This window comes from Sminthopsis crassicaudata, chromosome 1 (assembly GCF_048593235.1).
Source record: "Sminthopsis crassicaudata isolate SCR6 chromosome 1, ASM4859323v1, whole genome shotgun sequence".
In the NCBI taxonomy this organism is placed as follows: domain Eukaryota; kingdom Metazoa; phylum Chordata; class Mammalia; order Dasyuromorphia; family Dasyuridae; genus Sminthopsis; species Sminthopsis crassicaudata.
Window position 1 is genome coordinate 15347596 of NC_133617.1, and position 21795 is coordinate 15369390.

General features: G+C 45.0%; 1 protein-coding gene across 4 annotated transcripts in view; it reads left to right on the plus strand.

The window, feature by feature from the left end:
* TTC28 (tetratricopeptide repeat domain 28) overlaps positions 1–21795 on the plus strand; it is a 554617-nt gene that overhangs the window by 184546 nt on the left and 348276 nt on the right. The window contains exon 1 of one of the 4 annotated variants that reach the window (XM_074295060.1): positions 2016–2897. The exons of the other annotated variants lie outside the window; for them this stretch is intronic. Coding sequence (XP_074151161.1) covers positions 2871–2897 — 27 coding nt within the window. The 5' untranslated portion in view covers positions 2016–2870. Of the gene's footprint in view, positions 1–2015; positions 2898–21795 lie in introns of those variants that run through there. 4 annotated transcript variants of the gene reach the window in all.

Below are 21795 nucleotides of genomic sequence, written 5' to 3' on the forward strand. Positions count from 1 at the left end.
CAGGAAGGCAGATATGAGGGGTTAAGAGAGTGGGAGGAAAGAAAGTGGAGGCCCTGGCTGTAGACGCCTTTTTGATGTTCGTTACAAAGGAAAAAGAGAGAAAGGATGAGAGGGAGGGGGATGAATGGATCCAGTGACCGTGTTTTCAGGCTGGGGGAGCCATGGACGTGTTTATAGCCAGGCAAAGATTGAGAATAAGTGAAGGGGGGGATGAAGAGGAAATGGAATGGGATCTCCCCAGCCAGTTAGCTATGCTAAGGAGAGAGAGTGGGAGAAGCCCTGTGATAGAGGGAAGATGAGGAAGAGCTGTTCATGGCAAAGGGCATCCATCTTGTTCTGTAAAATATGAAGTTCTCAAAGGTTTCTGCTGAGAGTGGGGGGAAGGGAAGTCATGGAAGGTTTGACATGACATGCAGTGGTACAGTGGCCAGAGTTCCCAGCCTGGAGTCAGGAAGACTCCGAGTTCAGACGTGGCCTCAGATATTGGCCGTGTAACCCTGTTTGCCTCAGTTCCCTCATCTGTCAAATGATGTGGAGAAAGAAAAAGAAACCACTCCAGTATCTTTGCCCAGAAAAGCCCACATGGGCTCGGGGAGAGTTGGGCAAGGCCGAACTAGCTTTTCAAGAAAAAGTTTACAAGAGCCTGTAGTGCTGGGGGGGGGGGGGGGGGGGGGAGGGGAGGCGTGCAGTACACAAGCTATCTTCAGATCTGCTTCAGACACTTACTGGCTGTGTGACCCTGGGCAAGTCAATCAACTCTGCCTCAGTTTCCTCAACTGTAAGATAGGAGCTAATTCCCACCATAGAGAATTCTTGTGAGGAGCAAATGAAATACCTTCAGATACTATATAAATAGTAGCTATTGTTGTTACTGTTACTAGCATCAGGAGTAGAGAAGGGACCTTTTAGGGTCGGTTTTATCTGATTCCACCCCTGAACCCCTGCATTCTTAGTCTCCACTTATTAATATAGCTTAGTTATCTACCTCCCCTCCCCCCATTTTGAAAGAGAAACATGGACCTAAGAAACCATTGGCCACTTGGATCAGTGGAGAAAGCCCATGACTTGCTGAGGCATCGAGGTGGGGGGGAGGGGAGAGTCTGCAGGTAAGGCCCAGAGAGCTTCCCGTTTTACTGAGAGTGCCAGGGCACAGACTTCCTTCCCTCAGCCTCAGTTTCCTCAGTGGTAACAGAGAGCCGCCTCCGTGGTCGCTAAAGTTCCGAAAGCTAATGGAAGAGAAGCGAGATTTAGGTGTCTCGCTGTGGCTGATGTAGATCCGGAGGCATTTAACGTGTGGCCAGAGGAGAGCTTTGTGGGAAAGTGCTGATAATAGTCCCAGCGCGCATTTCTCCAGGACTTTATTACTTGACATACAAGACTTCCTTTGCTTCTTAGATTATTTTTATTTGACAACTCAGGAAACGGAGACCGGGAGAGGTGAAGTGACTTGGTTAGGGCCACTCAACCAGCGAGTTCCTGGGGGGAGGGGGAGCCTTAAAGGCAGGTCTTCCTCGGAGGCCCTTTCTCCTTTAGTAGCCGTCTGCCGTTTGCCTGCTGGCAGAGTTCACAGATTATAGAATCCTAGCGTTTGCAACAATCCTCCTTATTAGAATAATAACACGCTTTGGACGTCCGTGGGACGCGTCCTCCCCGAGAGTCCGGCGCACTTTGCGGACAAAGCCGGTCCCCGAAGCCTGGGGGGGGCCAGACTTACCGCCGAGCTTTGCCCCCACCCCCACCCCCGCTGGCTCTATTGTGGCAGGGGAATTATCGCTTTACATGGACCCGGGCACATATTTGATTAAGTTCTTGGACTTCTGCAGAGACCCGGAGTTTGAAAGGCGTTTTTGTAAATTGAGGTAACGGGTTTTTTAACGCCAGCTGACAGTCCCACCTTTTTTTTTTTTTTTTTTTAATCTCCCCCCGCCCCCGCCCCCGCCCCCCATCCGCAGGGCAGCCCGGGAGAAGGTCCGTCCCGGCCGGGCGCCGCCTGGGAAGCTCCGCGCCTCGCGCCCGCCTCCCCCCAGCCGATGTGGTGGCACTAAGACCCAGAAGCCCTTGCTCCGCTCGCTGGAGCTGGGCAGGCTGAGCTAGCCCAGAAGGGAAGGAAGTCATTAGTGCAGACTGAGCAGGGTTCTTGCAGGATTTCCTTCCAGCTTTTCCCCACCGAGGTCCTCGGGAATTAAAAAACAAAAACAAAAACAGAGCCCGCGCAGCCCGGCTCCCCGAGGCGCTCCCCGCGCGCCCGCCCGCCCGAGCGCCCTCACCAAGTTTTGCCCTCTTGACAGGCTCGGGGGAAGTGCGGGGCATCGGGAGGCTCCGAGCCTCGGGAGGAGGAGAGAGCGCGAGCGGCGGCTCGGCTTGCAGGCGCCTCCGGGACCCTTCGCCGCATCCCCGCGAGCGCTCGGCCGGGCGGCCCGGGGCGGGCGGGCTGCGGAGCCTTCGGCCCGGGAGGTTCGGATGGCAGGAGCGCCGCCGCCTCCCCGCAGCCCAGCGCGGAGCCGCACCTCGCTCCTCCAGCCTCTCCTGTGAAGCAGAAGCCCCCTGCCCGCTGCCGGGGACCGCGGCGGCGGCGGCCGAGGAGGAGGCGGCGGCCCGGGCCGGCTCCCCCCGTAGCCTGCACCCGCGAGGACCATGCCCCCCTCGGGCCGCCGCGCCGCCCCCTGACGGGGGAGCCCCCCGGGGCTCGGGCCGCTGCCGCCCACCGGCCACGACGCCAGCCTCCGGCCCGGCCGCTCCCGCTCGCTCCCTGAGCCTGGCCGAGCACTGGGGCCGGCCGGGAGGCAGCATGCCCTGCAGTGCCGGCCGCCCGGCCCCTGCCCCGCGCCCGCAGCCAGCCCCTTAATGCCCCCCCTCCCGGCTCTACAAATATGATGAAATGGCAGCCCCGGAAGAAGGTAAGTGTTCGAGCCGCGGCCGGGGGCTGCCCCGGCGTGGCCTGGAGCTTGGGGCGCGCGGCCGGAGCGGGCCGAGGCTCCCGCTGGGCTGGGCCGGACCGAGGAGGAGGAGGCGGCGACTCCCAAGTTTGCCCCTGTTGGCCGGCCGCCCGCTCCCGGGTAGCCGCCCCGCGGGAGCCGGGCCTCGGGTAGCGGGGCGGGGGGCTGGCGGGGGGATGGGGGGGATGAGCGCCGGAGGGTCGGGGCTGGGGAGGGACGGCCGCAACTCCCCCGGGGCGGCGGGAGCTGCGGCCGCTCTGCAGGTGGGCGTCCGCAGTCCCCGCCGCCCGAAGGGGTTAATGCGGCTCGGGGCGCTTCTCCCGGGCCCCGCTGGGGGGCGAGCCGGCCCCGGACAAGCCCAAGCGGCCCAACAGATGGTGTCCCAGCCGAGCCCGAGCGCCCAGAGCCGGGGCCGGGAGAGGGGGCAATAGCGGCCGGGGTGTGTGTGAGTGTGTGTGTGTGTGTGTGTGTGTGTGTGTGTGTGTGTGTGTGTGTGTGTGTGTTGTGTTGTGTGTGCGCACGCGCGCTCTGGTGTGTGAATGTGTGTGGGGGGGTGTGTATGTGTGGGGGGGTGTGCATGAGAGTGCTCGAATGTGTGGGGAGGGCGGGGGGGGGGGTTGTGGAGGGTGTGCTCATGAGAGTGCTGGAGAGTGTGTGTGTATGTGGGGGTGTGTGTGAAAGTGCTCTGGTGTGAGTGTGTGTGTGTGTGTGTGTGTGTGTGTGTGTGTGTGTGTGTGTGTGTGTGTAAGAAAGAGAGAGAGAGGAGCTGCTCCTGATTCGTGCAGCGCGCAGTCAGCATTCCTTGGACTGCAGTGTGTGTGTGTGTGTGTGTGTGCCAATTTTTGTGCAAGGCTATGTGTGTGAGCGAGTGAGAGGCAGCGTGTAAGGGCGTGGTTTGTAAGGCATCGGTGGGGGGGAAGGGGAGGGGGCAATTTTCTTTTTGCGAGATTTTTTCCTAATATGGCTCCTTTGTTGAGAACTCGGAAAAAAATCCAGTGGTTCTATCAAATAAATTGCTATTGGTCACAGAACTAGCGTCTGTGAGGACGGGACTGGTCCCTGGCGCAGGGCGCCGGGGCCGCGGTTCCGCAAGTTGTAGCCGGCTTGGGCCCGGGCACCTTTGGGCCGACTAGCTTGTCTGAAGGTTGGGTCAGCCCGGCGGCTCTCTGCGTGGGCTGACTTTTTTTTTTCTTCATTTTTCATTTGGATTCTCCCTTTGGCTGCGCTTTGTATCGCCTAGGATTCTTCTGAGGGAGAGCGCCCCCAGCCAGCGTGCCATGTGTGCCCCCGCGTGCTGCCCCTGCCCCCTCGGCCGCTGCCTGCTGGATCCCCCTGCCAAAGGGGCTCTTTCTTTGTGGGCCCCCTGTGACCCAGCCCGCCTTAGCGTGGGGTTAGAAAGGGGGATCATTCGGGAGCGGGGAGAGGAGATCGCCCGTGCCGGGGTGGCCCATCCCGGGCCATCGGACGCCTTCCCGTTAGGGCTAATTGATGAGCTTTCCCATCCGTCCCCACATTGTCTCTGTCCCTCCTCCCGCGCTTCGGTTCTCGCACAGCGTTCAGATTTCCGTTTCCAGTGAGATCGGTTTTCCTCATTTCATTTGGGAGTCTGCTCTCCCTCCCTCTGCCCTCCCAGATGTTAGAGACCCACCTAGAAGCCAACATAAAGGGGAAGGGGCGAGGACCCGCTGCCAAATCAAGTCTCGAGAAGGGCTTTTGCCCATTTCCAAAGCCCGCCGTTCCTCCTCCTGCCCACGTCGAAGTCTGTCTTTAAAATGTCTGCAAACTGTGTATTCCTCAGTGTCTGTTTTTCCAATTTCCCCCGGTGTGCGGTGACTCCTGTGGTTCTGAGTGTGGAAGCCCCCTGGGCACTGGTTACAGAGTACTGCTTGAACCACTGAAGTATTATTCTTGGCAGTCAGGTGCATTTCTTGACTCTGGAAGATTCTGTTTTCAAGTGTCAGAATTCACTCTGCAGTATTTCCTCATTCCCAGATACCAAGATGGCTATTCCAGAAGGTTCTGTTTGTTTCTCGTGCTAACGTTCCCCTTCGATTTCTCCTCGCAATGGGAACGGCTTTAAATGGGACTCCTAATTATATTTAGGGGAATTGAAAATAACCTGAGCTAGCAAATAGTTCCTGAATATTTGCTTGACAGTTTGAGAATAATTCCTGCTGCTTCTGCATCCGAAGCTGTCTTGAAAGGGACTTAATAGTCTCCTGTGTAGCCGTCAGGGAAGGCTGATGAAAAGTCTTCCAGAGCCTGGCTTTATTTTCTTACTCTTGCCAGGGTATCTACATGATCATTACCACGACTGGGGGAGCTGACGCTTGGGCAGGGGAAGAGTCACTTGCCGTGTGTTTTCCTGAAGTGTATCATGCAAACCATTTAGACTAAAGATGGAGAGCCATACTTCATTCTGTTAGTATTGATGTAATTTTAACAAAGCTTCCAAGACCATCCACATATATAGCCTCAAGCAGCATTTATTTACAATAGGGCGGAGAATGATCGATGACAGTGGCTTGCTATCACTTTCCCTTGTCAACCATTACCAGAGCTGGCTTTTGTAAATGTTGGGCTCAGGGTAAAAGAGTGCCCATGGTCTCCAGATTTATGAGTGGAGTGTCTGATGGAGCATCTCGCTGGCTGAGGTGCATAATTGAAGAGAAATCCTCTCTCCTCCTGTCTTGTGGGAATTTTCAGCGTTAAACCAGATACCGGGATCTCGGGGTCGGCCACTGGGGTGTACAAAGTGAGTCTCAATTCCATAGGGTTACCCTGTAGACGCGCTAGTCTAACCATAGTGCCATTATGGAACTTTACTTGGGATTCCACCAGACGGCAAGGCCGAGAACTGTTTAGATGTCCACGATTATTCCTGTTCCCATTTATTTATTTATTTGTTTGTTTGTTTGTTTGTTTGTTTATTTTATAATTATAAAAAATTTTTGACAGTATATATGCATGAGTAATTTTTAAAATAACATTATCCCTTTTAATCATTTTTCCAAATTATCCCCTCCCTTCCTCTACTCCCTCCCCTAGATGACAGGCAATCCCATACATGTTACATGTGTTACAGTATAACCTAGATACAATATATGTGTGTAAATCCAATTTTCTTGTTGCACGTTAAATATTGGATTCTGAAGATATAAGTAACCTGGGTAGATAGACGGTAGTGCTAACAATTTACATTCACTTCCCAGAGTTCCTTCTCTGGGTGTAGTTGTTTCTGTCCATCATTGATCAAGTCTGTCCATCACTGATCAACCCATTTATTTTTATAGAGTTGCCAGAATGACTTTCTAGTATCTCTGTCTGCCTCTGCCCCTCCCCTTTTCAGAAGTCTTCATTGTGGCTCACTCTTGTCTTTATAAAAGACCCATTGATTTTGTATTTAAGATTTTATTCAAGCTGACTGGATAAAAGACCAACTGATTTTGTATTTAAGATTGTATTCAAGCTGGCTGGAGTCTATGTTATTTCATTTAAGTCCCCTTCCCAAAGCCAGCATTTCATTCCGCTGGGCTTCAATTGTTCACTGAATTCTTGCCTCCATGTGTCGGCCCTGAGGAAGAACTGGGCTGAAATCAGTCCTCAGATAATTTCCTACTTGTGTGTCTGGGCACTTCTCACTGTCTGGGCCTTGGTTTCATGATTAGTAAAATGGGGATAATGAGAGCATCTGCCTCCCTACCTGGCATAGAATGAGATAATATTTGCCAAGCTCTTTGCAAATATTAAAGTATTATTATTATTGTTGTATCTCTTCTCTCTCTAGCAATACTACTTTGTATCATTCTTCTGTGAGTTGAGATTGTAGTCTTGCTAATAGAGCATAAGCTTCTTGAGGATAGAGGCTGCCATTTTCCAGTTTTGTATCGGCAAGTAGTTGCTAAGTCCCTATTGAAGTGAATGGTGAGAATGCTATTTAACAAGATCTGTCTCATTTATCCATGAAAGCTTAGGTTATTTTTTGTTCAGTAAAATCATTTGAATTTTTTTCTTGCGTTTCCTTATTCCTTTTGGAGCTCTTCTACTTTTCTACTCCCACCCCACGTTTGTCTTGGCTTCTGTTTTCTACTTAGGTCACATATGTTGAGTTCTGCAGTGAATGAATGAGAACACCATAATGGAATGTGTACATTCTACCATGGAAGGGGATTGGTGGCTGGGGCTGGCCGGTGCTGTGCGGAAGGACGAGATGAGAGCGTGGTGATTCTTTAGTCTGGGAAGTGATAGGACTTTGGTCTCTGTTGTTACATATGGTCTAGACAGGAGGAACACAGCGGCCTTGTTTGCCAACTTGATGAGGAACACAGCATCTTTAAGGCTTAGAAGCCGATAAGTAGCAACAGCTCCCGTTTCTATAGTAATTTCAAGCTTAAACAGATTCCCCCCCCCCCCAGCTTCATGAGATAAAGTAGTACAAGGGCAATCGCTCCATTTTCACAGATAAGAAACATTGAGTCTTAGAGAAATCACGAGCTTTTCCTAGTTGTCAGTGTCAGGGCTTCTCCTTGGACGCCTGGCCTCCAAAGTGTTCTTTCCCTGTCACCACCTAGCTTCACTCACTCTCCCTTTGTTGTCCAGCACTTTCTCTTCACAGCTTGCTAAGTGATCTGTCCTTCCTCTGAACTCCTGGAGTTATTAAACGTGCCAGAGGAGCACAATGGAAGTGCCGCTGCCCCCAGAGACTACCTTCAAGCCCTTTACTCATTCATTCTCCCATGGTTTCCTGATTTATATAGAGAGAACTTCCAGGTTTATAGATTTGGTTCCTCTCTGAGTTTTAGGCATTCATCTCCAGCATTCTGGGTATTTTTTCTGCCAGCATTTCAATGTCAACTTATCCAAGACTGAACTCATCATCTTCCTTCCCAGATCTGACCTTCCTTCCAAATGTCTAATTTCTTACAATGGCAGTATCACCTTCCCAAACATCAAGGGTCCAGCACTTAGATACCACCCGTATCTAATCCGTTGCCAGGTCCTGCTTCATGGCACTTCTCTTGGTGAACCCCATCCTTTCTGTCCTGGTCCAGCTCTCATCATCTCTAACCTGGGCTTTTGTAATAGGTCCCCAAACTGATTGGCTTGCCGGCATTTTTTGACTTCCAGAATGTCTCTGTGCAGTTACAAAATAATCAGCTGAAGGAAGGCCCCAATGACTTAGCTGTTCAACCCCTCCCTCACTGGTGCCCTCTTGTCCCTGGCTCCTTAGCCTGGTTTCTGAGGCCCTTTCATAGTCTGGTTTCAGGGTCCCTTTTCAGCCTTCTTTTCTAGAGAATGAGTATTCTCTCTGGCCTTGTCCTTCCGCCTTTGAGCTCTCCATCAGGTTGGTCCCCTCATCTCAGATACATTTCTCCTTCATTTCTGTCCCTATGATGCTCAGTGTCCATGACTCCATGGAGATCTCCTTCCTTATCTTCCTCCTGCAAAGTGGTGGCTCAGGGAGAGAGCTGAGTTCAAATATGGCCACTGATACGGGACAGATGCGTCATCTTGGGCAAGCCACTTAACCTCTGTTGGCCTTCTTTCCCTTAACTGGCAAATGCGAATCATGATAGCACCTACCTTGAGGATCATTATGAATCTCAAATAAGATAATACTTAAAAAGCACTTAGCCCAGTGTCTGACAAATAGTCAGCTTTATATAAATGTTCATTCCCTCCCCCACCTTAATTTTTTATCTGTGTTCATTTATAGCTTCTTGAAGGGAAGGATTTGCCACTTTTCTTTTTTTTTTCTTTCTTTTTTTCTTTTTCTTTTTTCTTTCTTTCTTTTCTTTTTTTTTCCCCTGAGGCAATTGGGGTTTAGTGACTTACCCAGGGTCACACATCTAGGAAGTACTAAGTGTCTGAGGTTAGATTGAACTCAGGTCCTCCTGACTGGGGCTGGTGCTCTGTCCACTAGAGCCATCTAGCTGCCTTGGATTTGTCACTTTTTATCCCTGGAGTTTAGCACAGTTCCTTGCATAAACTTACTAGAAGGGGGTGGATTGAATGATGTCATCTGTCTTTTTGTGAATATTCTATTTGATCCCTTCCCTACAATAAGCTTCTGGAGATAAGAATCAATGTCTTTTACATCTTTGTATCTCTGCATCTTCTCATAGAACCTTCTCCTCATGGGTAGTTAGTAAATATTTAGCAATTGAACAAATGAAACAGTTTTACTTTATCTGTTTTATTAGCAAATGTCATTTATTCAAGAAACATTTCTCAGTGCCTGGAAAGACATTTGCCTAATGGATAGAAGACTTGGATTCAAAGCCAGCCTCAGACCCTTAGGAGGGGTGGGACCCTGGATCAACCACTTAAACACTTGGAACTAAGTTTCTTCATCATTAAAATGGTGATGATAATAGCACCTGTCTCACATAGTTATTGTGAAGATTAAATGAGATATAATTCAAATATTGAAGTTAACCAATGAATAGAAATCAGTAAACATGTATTAAATATGTGCCAGCCCTGGTCAATCCCTGTCCTCAAGGAGCTTACTGTCTAATGGGGAAGACGCCAAACAAATACATACAAAGCAAATGTTTATAGGATAAAATTATAGGATCAATATGTATGTACAAGCAACATAAAGACAGGATAAATGGGAGGCAAGGGCCTAGCATTAAGGGGAATTGGGGAAAGGCGGCTTACAGAAGGTGAAATTTTAGCTGGGATTTAAAGGATGCCAGGGAAGTTAGAAGGGCAGATAAGGAGGGAGAACATTCCATGTATAGGGGACAGCCAGTGAACATACCCAGATAATGATAATAGCTAACATTTACATAGCGCGTTACTATGTACCAGGTGCTGTGCAAAGAACTGCACAATTATTATCTCAGGAAACTGAGAAGGATCAGAAAAATTAAAGGAGAAGATAGGAGAAAGTAGTGTCAAAAAAAATCCAGAGAAAAGAACGTGATTGACAACATCAAAGGCTGCAGAGAGGTCAAGAAGGATGAGAATTGAACAAATGCTATTCGATCTGAGGGCTTGTGGATTGCTTCCTCCAGCCTGCCACCTAGATGTGGGTGGAAGGGGTAGAGCTGATCGACCTGTGGTTTTTGGTTTATCTGGGGACCCATCAGAAAGGGTCAGCACAGAAGGTCCCAGGGATGCTCTCCAGAATGGATGGCCAGTGTTAGAAATATGTATACAGAGAAGTGAATACACAGCACGGTAAATAAATAATAAGTCACTTGGACCTGGACTGTATTGCTCCATGACTTGTGTTGGTTTAGAAAATACAAATTTCAAGAAGAGCATTAGATGAATTAATGAATGTTCAATCAATAGTGGATTTGCAAAGGAAACTATGGTACGTGCTGGGATTGTGATGGTATAAACCTCACTTTTTCAATTTAACATCAGGGAAGATTTTAACAGTTTTAACAGGCATAACTCCAGTGGCCCACTTTGTGCCCCAACCTTCCTTCTTTGTACCGGACTCTTTGAGGGCAGCTCTGGATCACGGGGTTTTCTATCTCACATTTCCCATGTGAATCTAATTAAAATGCTCATCTCACAGAAACATGTTTGTTTACAATTGTGAGAAGATTTATACTCTTTTAAATCCAAGGATTAGTTTGAGATAACATTGTGTAAATAAGAGTGCAGTCAAAACCTTGAAGAAAGTTGACAGTGATTAGATCTTTTCATGGCTTATCTAATGTAATATGACTGTTCATACATAATAAAAGATCATTAATAGGAATATGTCAAATATGTTATGTTAATTATGTCATTTGAGAATCATATGATGTATTTATCTTGTTATACTTGTCACGTTAATATTATGTGAATGAGGTTCCTTAAATTACTTCTCTGACAGAGTCACATTTTAAAAGCTTGTTCGAAGGTGCTGTTGTGAGTACCACATTCTGTATGTTTGTATTTTGGAGTGTCCTATTATATTTTCCCCCAGATCTACATACACTTAAAAAGCTGTCTTTTCTTGATCGTGATCCTTTTGTTGGGGAGAAAAGTCTTTATTCCTTCGCTGGAAGTCTAAGTCCAGAACTCATTCATTCAGCAGACATTTATTAAATACATTTATGCTTAGAGAGACACAAAGATAAATAAAATAGGGTCAGTGACCTCAAGAACCAAACATTCTGGTAGATGATGGCAAGGTTGGAATCCTTTTGTTAGTTCACAAGAGTGGCCTAAGAGAACTTGGGAGGATTTTCTCCCTCTACCTCAGAAACCTGGGCCAGAATGCTGGGTGACCTCGTATTTGTAAGAATAACTCACAACACTGCAGAATCAAGTTTTGTTAAAATACGAAAAACAAAACAGATGTCCTTGAGTGAGCAACTGTTAATGCCAGAGATGTTCGTAAATTTACAGTCTCTTTCAGCCCTAAGTATTCACTCTCAGGTAGAAACCCTTTCCCACAATTACTCTCTTTGCTAGAAGTAGATTCTCATTCTTTCTATCTCTAGATTAGTGTTTGTGTCTCTGTGTCTATTTATGTCTCTCTTATTCTCTCTCTCTTTTTCTCTATCTTTCCTTCCTTTTTTCCCCACCTTCCTCACTCCCTTCCAAAATGAATCCTTTCCCTCTCACTATCAGTCTCTCTTCTCAATCCCCCTGTCGCTCATTCCCTTTGTCCCTGCCCTTTCTTGCTGCTTATTATTTCTCAGTACCACAAGCCACCCTTTATTTACTTTCTCAGACCAAGACAAGCTCCTGTAGAATTTCCAGTCTTTCAGCAAGACAACCAGCTTCCTGAATCCTCTCGTCCTGTTAGTTGCAGCTTTCTCCCACAAGGCTGTTCCTTTTCTGGGTCCTCTTTGATATTTCCTCCTTACCAGTCATATCTATTGATATTTATATATCTTTTTGGGGCAGACATAATTAATTTTCTCCAGGTATTTAAGTGGAAAAGGTAGAAGGAAGGGACAGATATCTTACTTTAATATAATAATGTGAAAGCGGCCATTCAAAATACTTAAATAACTCTATGAGCTCTTTGACCATCAATTTGGTTATTTCCTTCAGAATCGCTACAGCCCATCCATGTCTGTACCTCTTTTATAATTCTTATAAGAATAATATCAAGTGCTAGGCGATCAGGTGAAGTAGAAATCATTTTTTAGGGGAGGGGATTTGAACTAGGCAAAGGTAGGATGTCAGTGGGACATAATGGATGGAAGGTGGGTAAAGAGGAAAGGGAATTTCTTATGTAGGGACAAGAATTCAAGAGCTTAGAGTCTAGGAGTAAAGTTATAAATGGAGGGATGTCTCTCCCCCGGACCCCCTCATGGTCATGGTCGCAATAGGAGCATCTGGTCAGGTCACTTGGAGGCACCACGGTGCCCAGTGCACCGGGCTTGGAGTCAGGAAACCCCCAGTGGTCTCAGACACTTACTAGTTGTGTGCACCTGGGCAATTCACTCAGCCTCTGTCTGCCTCAGTTTCCTCAATTGTAAAATGGAAATAATTGCACCTACCTCTGGCAGCTGTTGGGAGGATCAAAGGAGATAATATTTGTAAAACTCTTAGCACAGAGCCCAGCCCCTAGTAGGTGCTTATTCTCTAGTTGAGCTGCTTACCTAGGAAAGCAGAGACAGAGAAAATTGAAGGGCTGGCTGAGGGAATGGAGACATTCTGTATACCGGAACAGACACAGAGGGGGGCACAAGAGCAGCCGAGTATCTGGGGATGCTGTATTTACCCCGGGAACAAGAGACGAGGAATAGTATGTGAGGCATCCGTGGCCTTCTGGTCTGGTCGGACTAAAGTCTGGAGCCAGAGAGGTGGAAGAGTAGAAGATATTCCTGGGAAAGCCCTTTGAAGCTAGGAGGTGATCAGTTAAGGACCTGGGTCTTTATTCCATAGGCAGTGGAAACTTTGATGTAGGGGAGGGACTGGGTCCTACCTGTTTCAAATAAAGATCAATTGGATAATTTATCTAGATATTCAGGTAACTAACTCAACATTAATAGAATATTATGTGAAATTCTTTACCCTTATTATACCAAAATTTGTTCATTGGTATAATATGAGAATAACATGATCTGGTTTTGTGTCCAAAGGTAGCTATAAAAAGAGAAAGGCCAGTTAGCGAATGCTTAGGATGTTTCAGCTAACCCATTCTTCATGGGTAATGCAGTACAGTCATCAGGTGATAAGGGTTCTGGTTCTATTTAGGTCATTCGCTGTCTCTTCCTTCTGAGAGAATGTGGGCAAATCCCTGTCCCTGGGTCTTTGTTTCCTTATCAGCAAATTGAGTGTATTGGTATTAACCTAGATGACCTTCTTATGCCTCTCTTCCAGCTCTAAAATTCTATAATTCCTTGGAAATGTTTGGGAAAAACGATCTGGAAAAAATGCTTTCTAAGGCCTTTATTAAATCTAGAGATCTTCATGGATACATTTCATGGGAAATAAAGGAAGTATAGGATCATCAGATAAACAATGCCAAAACAAGAAATGGCGGAGCTGAGATAAGTCAGTCTCCAGAAGGGTTCCATCAACCCCTTGTATTTTGCTGGGCTGCCATAAGGAGCATGTGCTAAAGAAAATCTTTCTGCAATAAGAGAAAACATGAAATCACTGGCTGGCCCCGTCAGCTTCAGCTCCCATGGTGAATTTATTAAATCATTAATAACAATGTATGGCTCAGCTTTAAGACTGCTTTTATTGATGTGCTAAAACCATGTCCTTTTATTGAAAGCAGTAAAAATTGTATCACTTCACTGACATTTGTAGGATTTATATGAGACTTTAGTCTTGAACCTTCTTGTCAGTTCCCCTCTTGAAGTTTTTCTAGCTAAGAATATCTTTGTCCCACTTGACTCAGTTACTTTGTAATTTTTTTTCTTTTTGATTTCACATAAACCTCTGAAGAAGTAGGGGACTTTGGCAGTGACTGTACTCTCTCTGGATTACACTACCCTGGAAGCACCAAAAACTTGTAGACTCCCAGAACTATCTCTGAAAATAGCAGCATGAAAACGCCTGAAGCTTAGCATAGTGCTTCCTCACCCCAAGGTAATCAGAACTCAGCTTTCACATAAAATTCAAAGTCAAGATCCAGACTGAAAAAATGAGTAAATAATGCAAAAAAGAATTTAATCATAAAAGCTACTGTGCTGGCAGGGAAGGCCAAGAAATAAATTCGGAAGAAGACAACAAAGTGAAAAGTCTCAAAGAAAAATGCTGATTGGATCCAAGCTTAGTAGGAATTTCTGAAAGAGTTAAAGAAAGAAATGAAGGTAGAGAAAAAATTAGGGAAAGAAATGAGTGATGCAAGAAAATTATGAAAAAAGAATTAAAAGTTTGGCAAAAGAGCCCCCCTCCCCCCTCCAAATACTGAAGAAAGTAACATCTTTAAAAACCTGAATTGGCCTAATGGTAAAAGAAGTATAACAATTCACTGAAGAAAGGAACTCCTGAAAAGCAGAATAGCTTAAAGAATTAAATATATTTATATGGAAAATGAATTACAAAAAAACTACTAAAGAAAAAAATTTTCTAAAAAGCAGAAATTTTCCAAATGGATAAAGAGCTTCAAAATATCACTGGAAAAAAGAATTCCTCAAAATTTAGAATAGGGCAAATAGAAAGGCTAATGACACCAAGAGATATCAATTAACAATAAAGCAAAATCAAAAGAAAAATAGATTGAGGAGAGGTCATTTAAGAATTATTAGACAGTCTGAAAGCCATGATCAAAGAAGGACCCTAGACATCATATTTCAATAAATTATCAAGGAAAACTGCCCCATTATCTTAGGGTAAAATAGAAATGGAAAAAATCTAGTGAACATTTCCTGAAGGAGATCCCAAAATGGAAGTTCCCAGTTATAGGACAGTGTCAAGACAACTGATGATGACTTGAGCTCCAGTAGATGGCCGTGGCCTTTTTGGTGACTGACCAAACTCTTAAACGCTCTACAGTAGCACTCACTTATCTGTTTTCATGGCGATTAGGACAAATTGTTCTCATCTGCCCATTATGCCAGGGGAAGTCTTCACGAGCTTGGGGTAGACACCTCCTATCTTACCGTAGGGTTTGAGATCCCTTGGGATGTACTAACCCAAATCTATAAAATTATTCCCCAATCGATAAATGGTCAAAGAAAGTGAACAAGTAGTTTTCAGAAGAAGAAATTCAAGCTACCTAGAGTCATATAAAATGCTCCAAATCACTATTGATTAGAGAAATGCAAATTAAAACAACTCTGAGGTACTATCTCACACCTATTAGAAATGACAAATGCTAAAGGGGATGAGAGAAAAATAGGTACACTAATAAACTGCTGGTGGAGTTAATTGGTCAAGCCATTCTGTAAAACAGCTTTCTCAAAGGATTATAAAACTCTGTATATCCTGTGACCCAACACTGCTACTACGTGTGTATCCCAAAGGGCTCAAAGAAAAGGGAAGAGGCCTATGGGTACAAAAGTATTTAGAGCAGCTCTTTTTGTGATGACAAAGAACTGGCGATTTTCAACCCCGGGAGGGCTGAACAAGTTGTGATCTGTGATTGGGATGAAGTACTCTTGTACTGTAGGAAATGATTGGGGATGCCTTCATAAAAACCTAAGAACTATGCGAACTGATGCAAAATGAAATGAGACATATTGGGAGATGATTGTGCACAGTAATGACAGTGCTAAAATGATGGGCAACTGTGTCTAGGGGAGGGGGTGGAGCGAAGGAGGGGAAAAATCGGAGTAGAAGGGAGTACAAGGGATAATGTTGTAAAAAATTACCTATGCATATGTACTGTCAAAAAATGTTATAATTATAAAGTTAATTTAAGAAATTAAAAAAAAATGATGGGCAACTGTGAAAGAGTTTGCTCTTCTGATCATTACAATGATTAAAGACAGTTCCAAAGGACTCATGATCAAAAACAATGCTATCCACCTCCAGGGAGAGAACTGATTAACTCTGAGTGCAAATTGAAGTATAATTTTTCTCACTTTTTTCTAGTTTCTTTTGTTTAGTTTTGTGATATGGCTAATAAGGAAATGTGTTTTGCATGATTTGCCTTCTCCTGGGGTGGGAGAAGGTGTAGGAAGAGGGACAAAGAAACTTAAAAAAGAAAAGAATGTTATAAAATAAATAATACATTTTTAAGAGGAAAAAAGAGAAAAGAACCAGGGATTTGGTACGAATTGTCTGTGTTTTGTGTCAACAAATTTTAAAAAGTTCTTCACATGTAGACTTTCAACCACTTAGCTCTGCATTTTTTAATTTATAAGACAAAAACCAAAATTTATTTTAAAAAGCTTGTGGTGCTGAAGGGATTTCTGCTCTAGGCTGGAGTTGGGCCAGATGACTTTCAAAGTTCCTTTCAACTCTTAAGAGCCTAAGAGTCTAAGGTACATAGCTGTCACATTTTCCCAGGTGGCCATGGGGTAGAAAAAGCACAGCACTCAAAACCGGACAGCTGAGTTCTACTCCCTTCGTTGTTCCCAATGATTCCTTGTGAGACCTGGGGAAATTTAATGTCATTTAACAAGCATAGATTAAATACCTTCTGTGGGCCGGTCCCATAGTAGGCACTGATGACAGAAAGAGAAATTCGTTCCTGACTGTAGGGAATTTTCATTCCTTGGCGAGAACCCAGCCCCTTGGGCTTTGATTTCCTCTTCTAGAATGAAGGAATTGGACCCTCCATTATCTGAGGCCTGTGAGAGAGGGATACTTCCAGATTCTCACCTCAGGGACCCATGGGATGGATGTTTTAGAAACCTCTGGCTGAGAGCAGCCAAAATGCCTGAATAGCCATGAGGCCGGAGTTGCAAAAGGGACAAGCAAACCTTGCTAGCGGGGCCTCGTTCCTTCCTTCTGGAAGACGGTGACATCTGGAAGGGGATGTCTTGACTTGTAATTGAATTGGATTGAGCACAGTCACAGCCTTGCTGCCTTCTCCAGTCTTTAGAGCCAGATGTAGATCAGGACAAGTGGAGATGGCCTGGATGCAGGGGAGACCCTGGCCTTTTTAAGCTCAGGGCTTTACTAGATCCCAATTTGATTGAAGTAACGCCCAGTCACTGAGTAAGGCTTGGTAAGAAAAGAAGCAGAGATGGCCTTTTTTATCTAATCCAAAAAAATCAGTTTGGGAGGGGAAACCCTTAGGGTTTCTGGCCCAAAGTAACCATTTCCATTTCCATTCACTCTGAGCCCTCTGGGCCCAAACTACACAAAATTGGGATTGGGCTGGGACCTATACTTGGCCAGTCCATGAAAGCCAGAGTGATTAGGGTTCAAGACTAGGTCTTTAAGAAAGAAGTCTAGCCAGAATACCCCAAGAAACGATCAAAATTTATATTTCTTTGGGCAGAGCGCCTGCCGGTGTGCTTCCCTATGTGGACTGAGGAAGAGGAAGGAGTCGAGATACTCTTCATACTGCTTCCCCAGGAGAGTGCAGGGGTGCGTCTCCAGCATAGCCCAGGCTGCGGTGGGCACAAGCAGACCCTGCTGCCCATGCTGCCAGGGGATGATGGCTGCTCCCCAAGCTGAGATAGAAAATGCCGCCACTTTCACAATCTCACCGCCTGCCTCTTTCTCCATTCTCACACCTTGCTACCATGCCCTTTGTGGTCTGGAGGTTTCCTTCCCACGGGCCGTCTCCTGACTTGGTTTCCACCAGCCGTCTGCCATGTCCCAAATGCTCTCCCTCTTCAGCTTCCGGTCCTGGCTGCCTGTGAGAGTCTGCTCAGATGCCTTCTGCCAGAGGGGTTTCTCTCCCTGATCCCTCTGTGCCAGGCCTCCGGGGTACCTCCCGATCATCCTCTCCAGAGCTTGTTTGTGCCATTTCCCCTTAGCCCAATGCCCAGCACATAGTAGGCACTGTACAAACACCTGAGGTGAGCGTGTGCTGTTACTGGCAGGCTAAGTCCATAGAGGAGATTAGCACCTACACTAGTGAGTTAGCTACAGCTCTCTGACTCTGCCTTTGCCTTGGTCCCGGCAGCTTCTTCATTATGCGGCCCATTGACATCATGGGCCCGGTCTGAACATCTGCTTGGATCTCTCAGAGCCCAATTTCTCCGTTTTTATCCCTGTCTCCTCCCATTTGAATTGGATTTGGGCTGTCCCAAAGGTGGTGCCCATGGCGGGCCTTCTGACTCCAGAGCTGCCACGTGGGGATGTGTGGAAGGATGTAAACAGATTTAAAACACACACATACAGCACATAACATGTTCACGCATCCATACTCATGAACTTCAAGAGTTCTCTTAGATATAAAGTAGGGAACTAATTCATTTCATATAAATGGACACTGGTTGTTTTGTTTGTTTTTTCCTGAAGTAAATTAGATGATCAATGATGCTAGAAATAAAAGAAGAGCTGAAATTGTGGGAAGATTAAGGGAAGGTTAAGCAGGGTCCTGGAGTCCTTGATCCAGAGCCCAAAGTCTCTTCAGAATCTGGCCAGACCCAGCCTCTGGTTTTATTGGTGAGGAATTGGAGGACCAGAAAAATGAAGTGACTTCCTAAAATCATGGAGGCAGTGACAGGATCCCCTGTTTCATGGATGCTTGAGAGTGTGCATATTGAGCCAGAAGGAATTTGGAAGGGATGGGATCGAGAGGATGGCCCAGGGTGGCTGAGAAAGCCAAGAGGACTGTATAACATGGTGGTGTCTAAGCTGGAGGGACGGCCATTTCCCATGAGTCCTTACTCACCAAGGATTATTTCTAAGTCTCCCACAGAATGGGCAGGACAGAGGAAACAGCACTCCTGCCTCTTTGTCAGATGCCTTGTTAACACTTTTGGTGAAAAGAGATTGGGCAGAGTCCATGGGACCTAGCCACGACAGAGGGGTTCCCCTTCTCCAGGGCCCCCTTACACATACGGTAACACCTCATTTATCTGTCATTTTCAGAGTATGATTTGCTCCAAGTCAAATCCCCAGATAACTTAGCAATTGTGTCGGAGCCTTTTCCAAGAAGGTAGTGCAGGGTCCATGGCTCGATTTTTCTTGATGGCTCAGGGTCATCATTATGAATATCTGCCATTCCTCTTCTAGGCTTGTTTTCAGGGGCCACTGATGTGTGGAGGCCTGTTTGTCTGCCTGTACACCAAATAGCACCAGATTGTTTTGATTAGAACATTTCTGTACCTACTTTTTATAATTTTTATGATATATTCCTATGTATCTTTATAATTAAATCTAAATCTGATTTTTGATTGGTATCAGAGGGCCTACACCTCTCTTTAGTAATTATTTTTTCTGTTCTTTTTCTTTTACTATTATTTGGTCTTGGAAAACTGACAAGTTTATAAATTTCCCATAAATAAGAGTAAGTAAATGTTGAAGATGAACATGGAAGCCATGATGGTGAACAAAGACCTGAATTTTAGTCAACGTGCTTTGTGTCACGACTTTTGGCAGAAGCTCAGAGACTTTGGTCTGTTTGAGTCTTTATTAGTTTTTTTGGATGAGTGAAATTAATGCCTATAGAGTTGAATCCTGGCAGTCTTTGAGCTTATTTGACCATGGAGAATAAACATATAAATGAGAGATTTAAGATGTAACAAATAATCATAGCTGCTGGCGCATACACACACACACACACATATAAAATAAGTAAATCTAAAAGTAAATGCACAAAAATGTATATGTATGTGCAACTTTGTGTGTATAAACATCCCTCTAGTTATACTACTTCCCCTTCTGAGGCCCCTCCCAGCATTAAGATCCCATATTCTAAAGCCCCTCTCAACTGTGACATTTTCTGTTTAAAAGTCCATTCTGGCTCTGACATTCTATGTTCTATGGTTATTCTTGGCACTGAAACTCTGTGTTCTAAGCTCCTTTCCAGCTGTAACAAATCCATAAACCCATAATTTTAAGGTCTCCTTAACTCTAACATTCCATTATTTTTCTGCCATTTTACATTTCTACTGACCTAGCAAACTTGAGAGGATTAATAGACACAGAGTCTGCACCTCTCACTGTGACTGATTTTTAAATAGTAATATAAAAACTCTCTCCTCTCTCTCTCTCTCTCTCTCTCTCTCTCTCTCTCTCTCTCTCTCTCTCTCTCTCTCTCTCTCTCTCTCTCTCTCTCTCTCTCTCTCTCTCTCTCTCTCCTCTTTCTCTCTTAAAAAGAGCCAAGATTTTTTCCAGTTTGAGAGTTTTAAAGAGATATTCTTCCTGAGAATTAGATATAGTTGTATTATTTCAATAACTGTAAATTGTTGTGCTAAGAAATTCTGCCAGTTCTCCCCAAAGATTGAGACCTTTTCATTGATGATGCTAAGAATACCAGTTATTTGTTTACCTAAGAAGAGTGAAGGGACCACTGACTTTCCAGGTTTTTGATGACCATAATATTAGACCAGTTAGGGACTGAGATTCTTCCAATGTTAGCCACTTCATCCAAGAGCTTCATTTCTTCTGTTCTAAGTTTTCTTAAAGTCTTATCCTGTTTTTTCTTTCCTCCCTCCTTCCCTCCCTCCTTCCTTTCCTTCCTTCCTTCCTTCCTTCCTTTCCTTCCTTCCTTCCTTCCTTCCTTCCTTCCTTCCTTCCTTCCTTCCTTCCTTCCTTCCTTCCTTCCTTCCTTCCTTCCTTCCTTCCTTCCTTCCTTCCTTCCTTCCTTCCTTCCTTCCTTCCTTCCTTCCTTCCTTCCTTCCTTCCTGTTCTTTCAGTTCTTCCTAGGTTTCTCTAAATCATCTATTCTCTAAAATCATCCCCTTTATCATTTCTTGGGGCACAAGACTATCATATTCTATCACATTGATACACCAAAGTTGTTTAACCATTCCCTAATTGATGAGCATTACCTCAGTTTCTATTCTTTACCACCATAAAAAAGATCTATTAATATTTTTGCATGTGTGTCTCCTTTTCTTCTTTCTTTAAGATATGGACCCAATAGTGGCTTTAGTGGGTCAAAGAATATGTACAATTTATTAGTTTTGGGGGGCATAGTTCCAAATTGCTTTCAGAAAAGTTAGATCCGTTCACAGCTTCATCACCAGTGTGAACATACCTATCTTTAAGCTTTTGTCATCCTCCTTTTTTGTAAACTTTGCCAACCTGATGAGTTTGGGGTAGAACGTCCAAGTTTCTTAGATTTGCTTTTCTCTACTTATTAGTGATTTTGAACATTTTTTTCACATGGCTTTTGATAGCTTGGATTTCTTCTTCTGGAGAGATTGAAGATTAATAAAGAGAGGAGATGCTAGTAGCAGCAATCTCCTGCAGAAGACAAGAAGGATATTCTGGGGAGCTGGTGAAAAAAAAGAGGTTTGGAACAGCTTTTGAGGGACCTTAGTGGAAGTCCATGACTTTATACCTAAGCCACAGGATCTGAGGTGCTTGTTGTGAGGTGGGCAGCATCCTTCTTTAGCATGACCCTGGAATTGTGGCTGCTTATGTTTATCAGAGCTCTTCTGGTAACATTTCTTATCACCTTGTAACAGTTCATACAAGTCTCTCTTCTTTGAAAGTTTCCCCCCTCAATTTCTTACAATATAATAGTATTCCATTATATATGGGTACCACAATTTGTTCATCTGTTCCCTAATGATAGGTGCCCTCTTGGGTTGTTGGTCACCACAAAAGAATTGCTTTTTTTTTTTTTTTTTTTTTTTTTTTTTACAAAACATATACATGGGTAATTTTTCAACATTGACCCTTGCAAATCTTTCCCTCCACCCCCTCCCCTAGATGGCAGGTAGACCAATACATGTTACACATGTTAAAGTATATGTTAAATCCAGTATATGTATACATATCTATACAGTTATCTTGCTGCACAAGAAAAATTGGATCTACAAAAAAAGAAAAGAACCTGAGAAGGAAAACAAAAATGCAAACAAAACAGCAACAAAAAGAGTGGAAATGCTATGTTATGGTCCAAACTCATTTC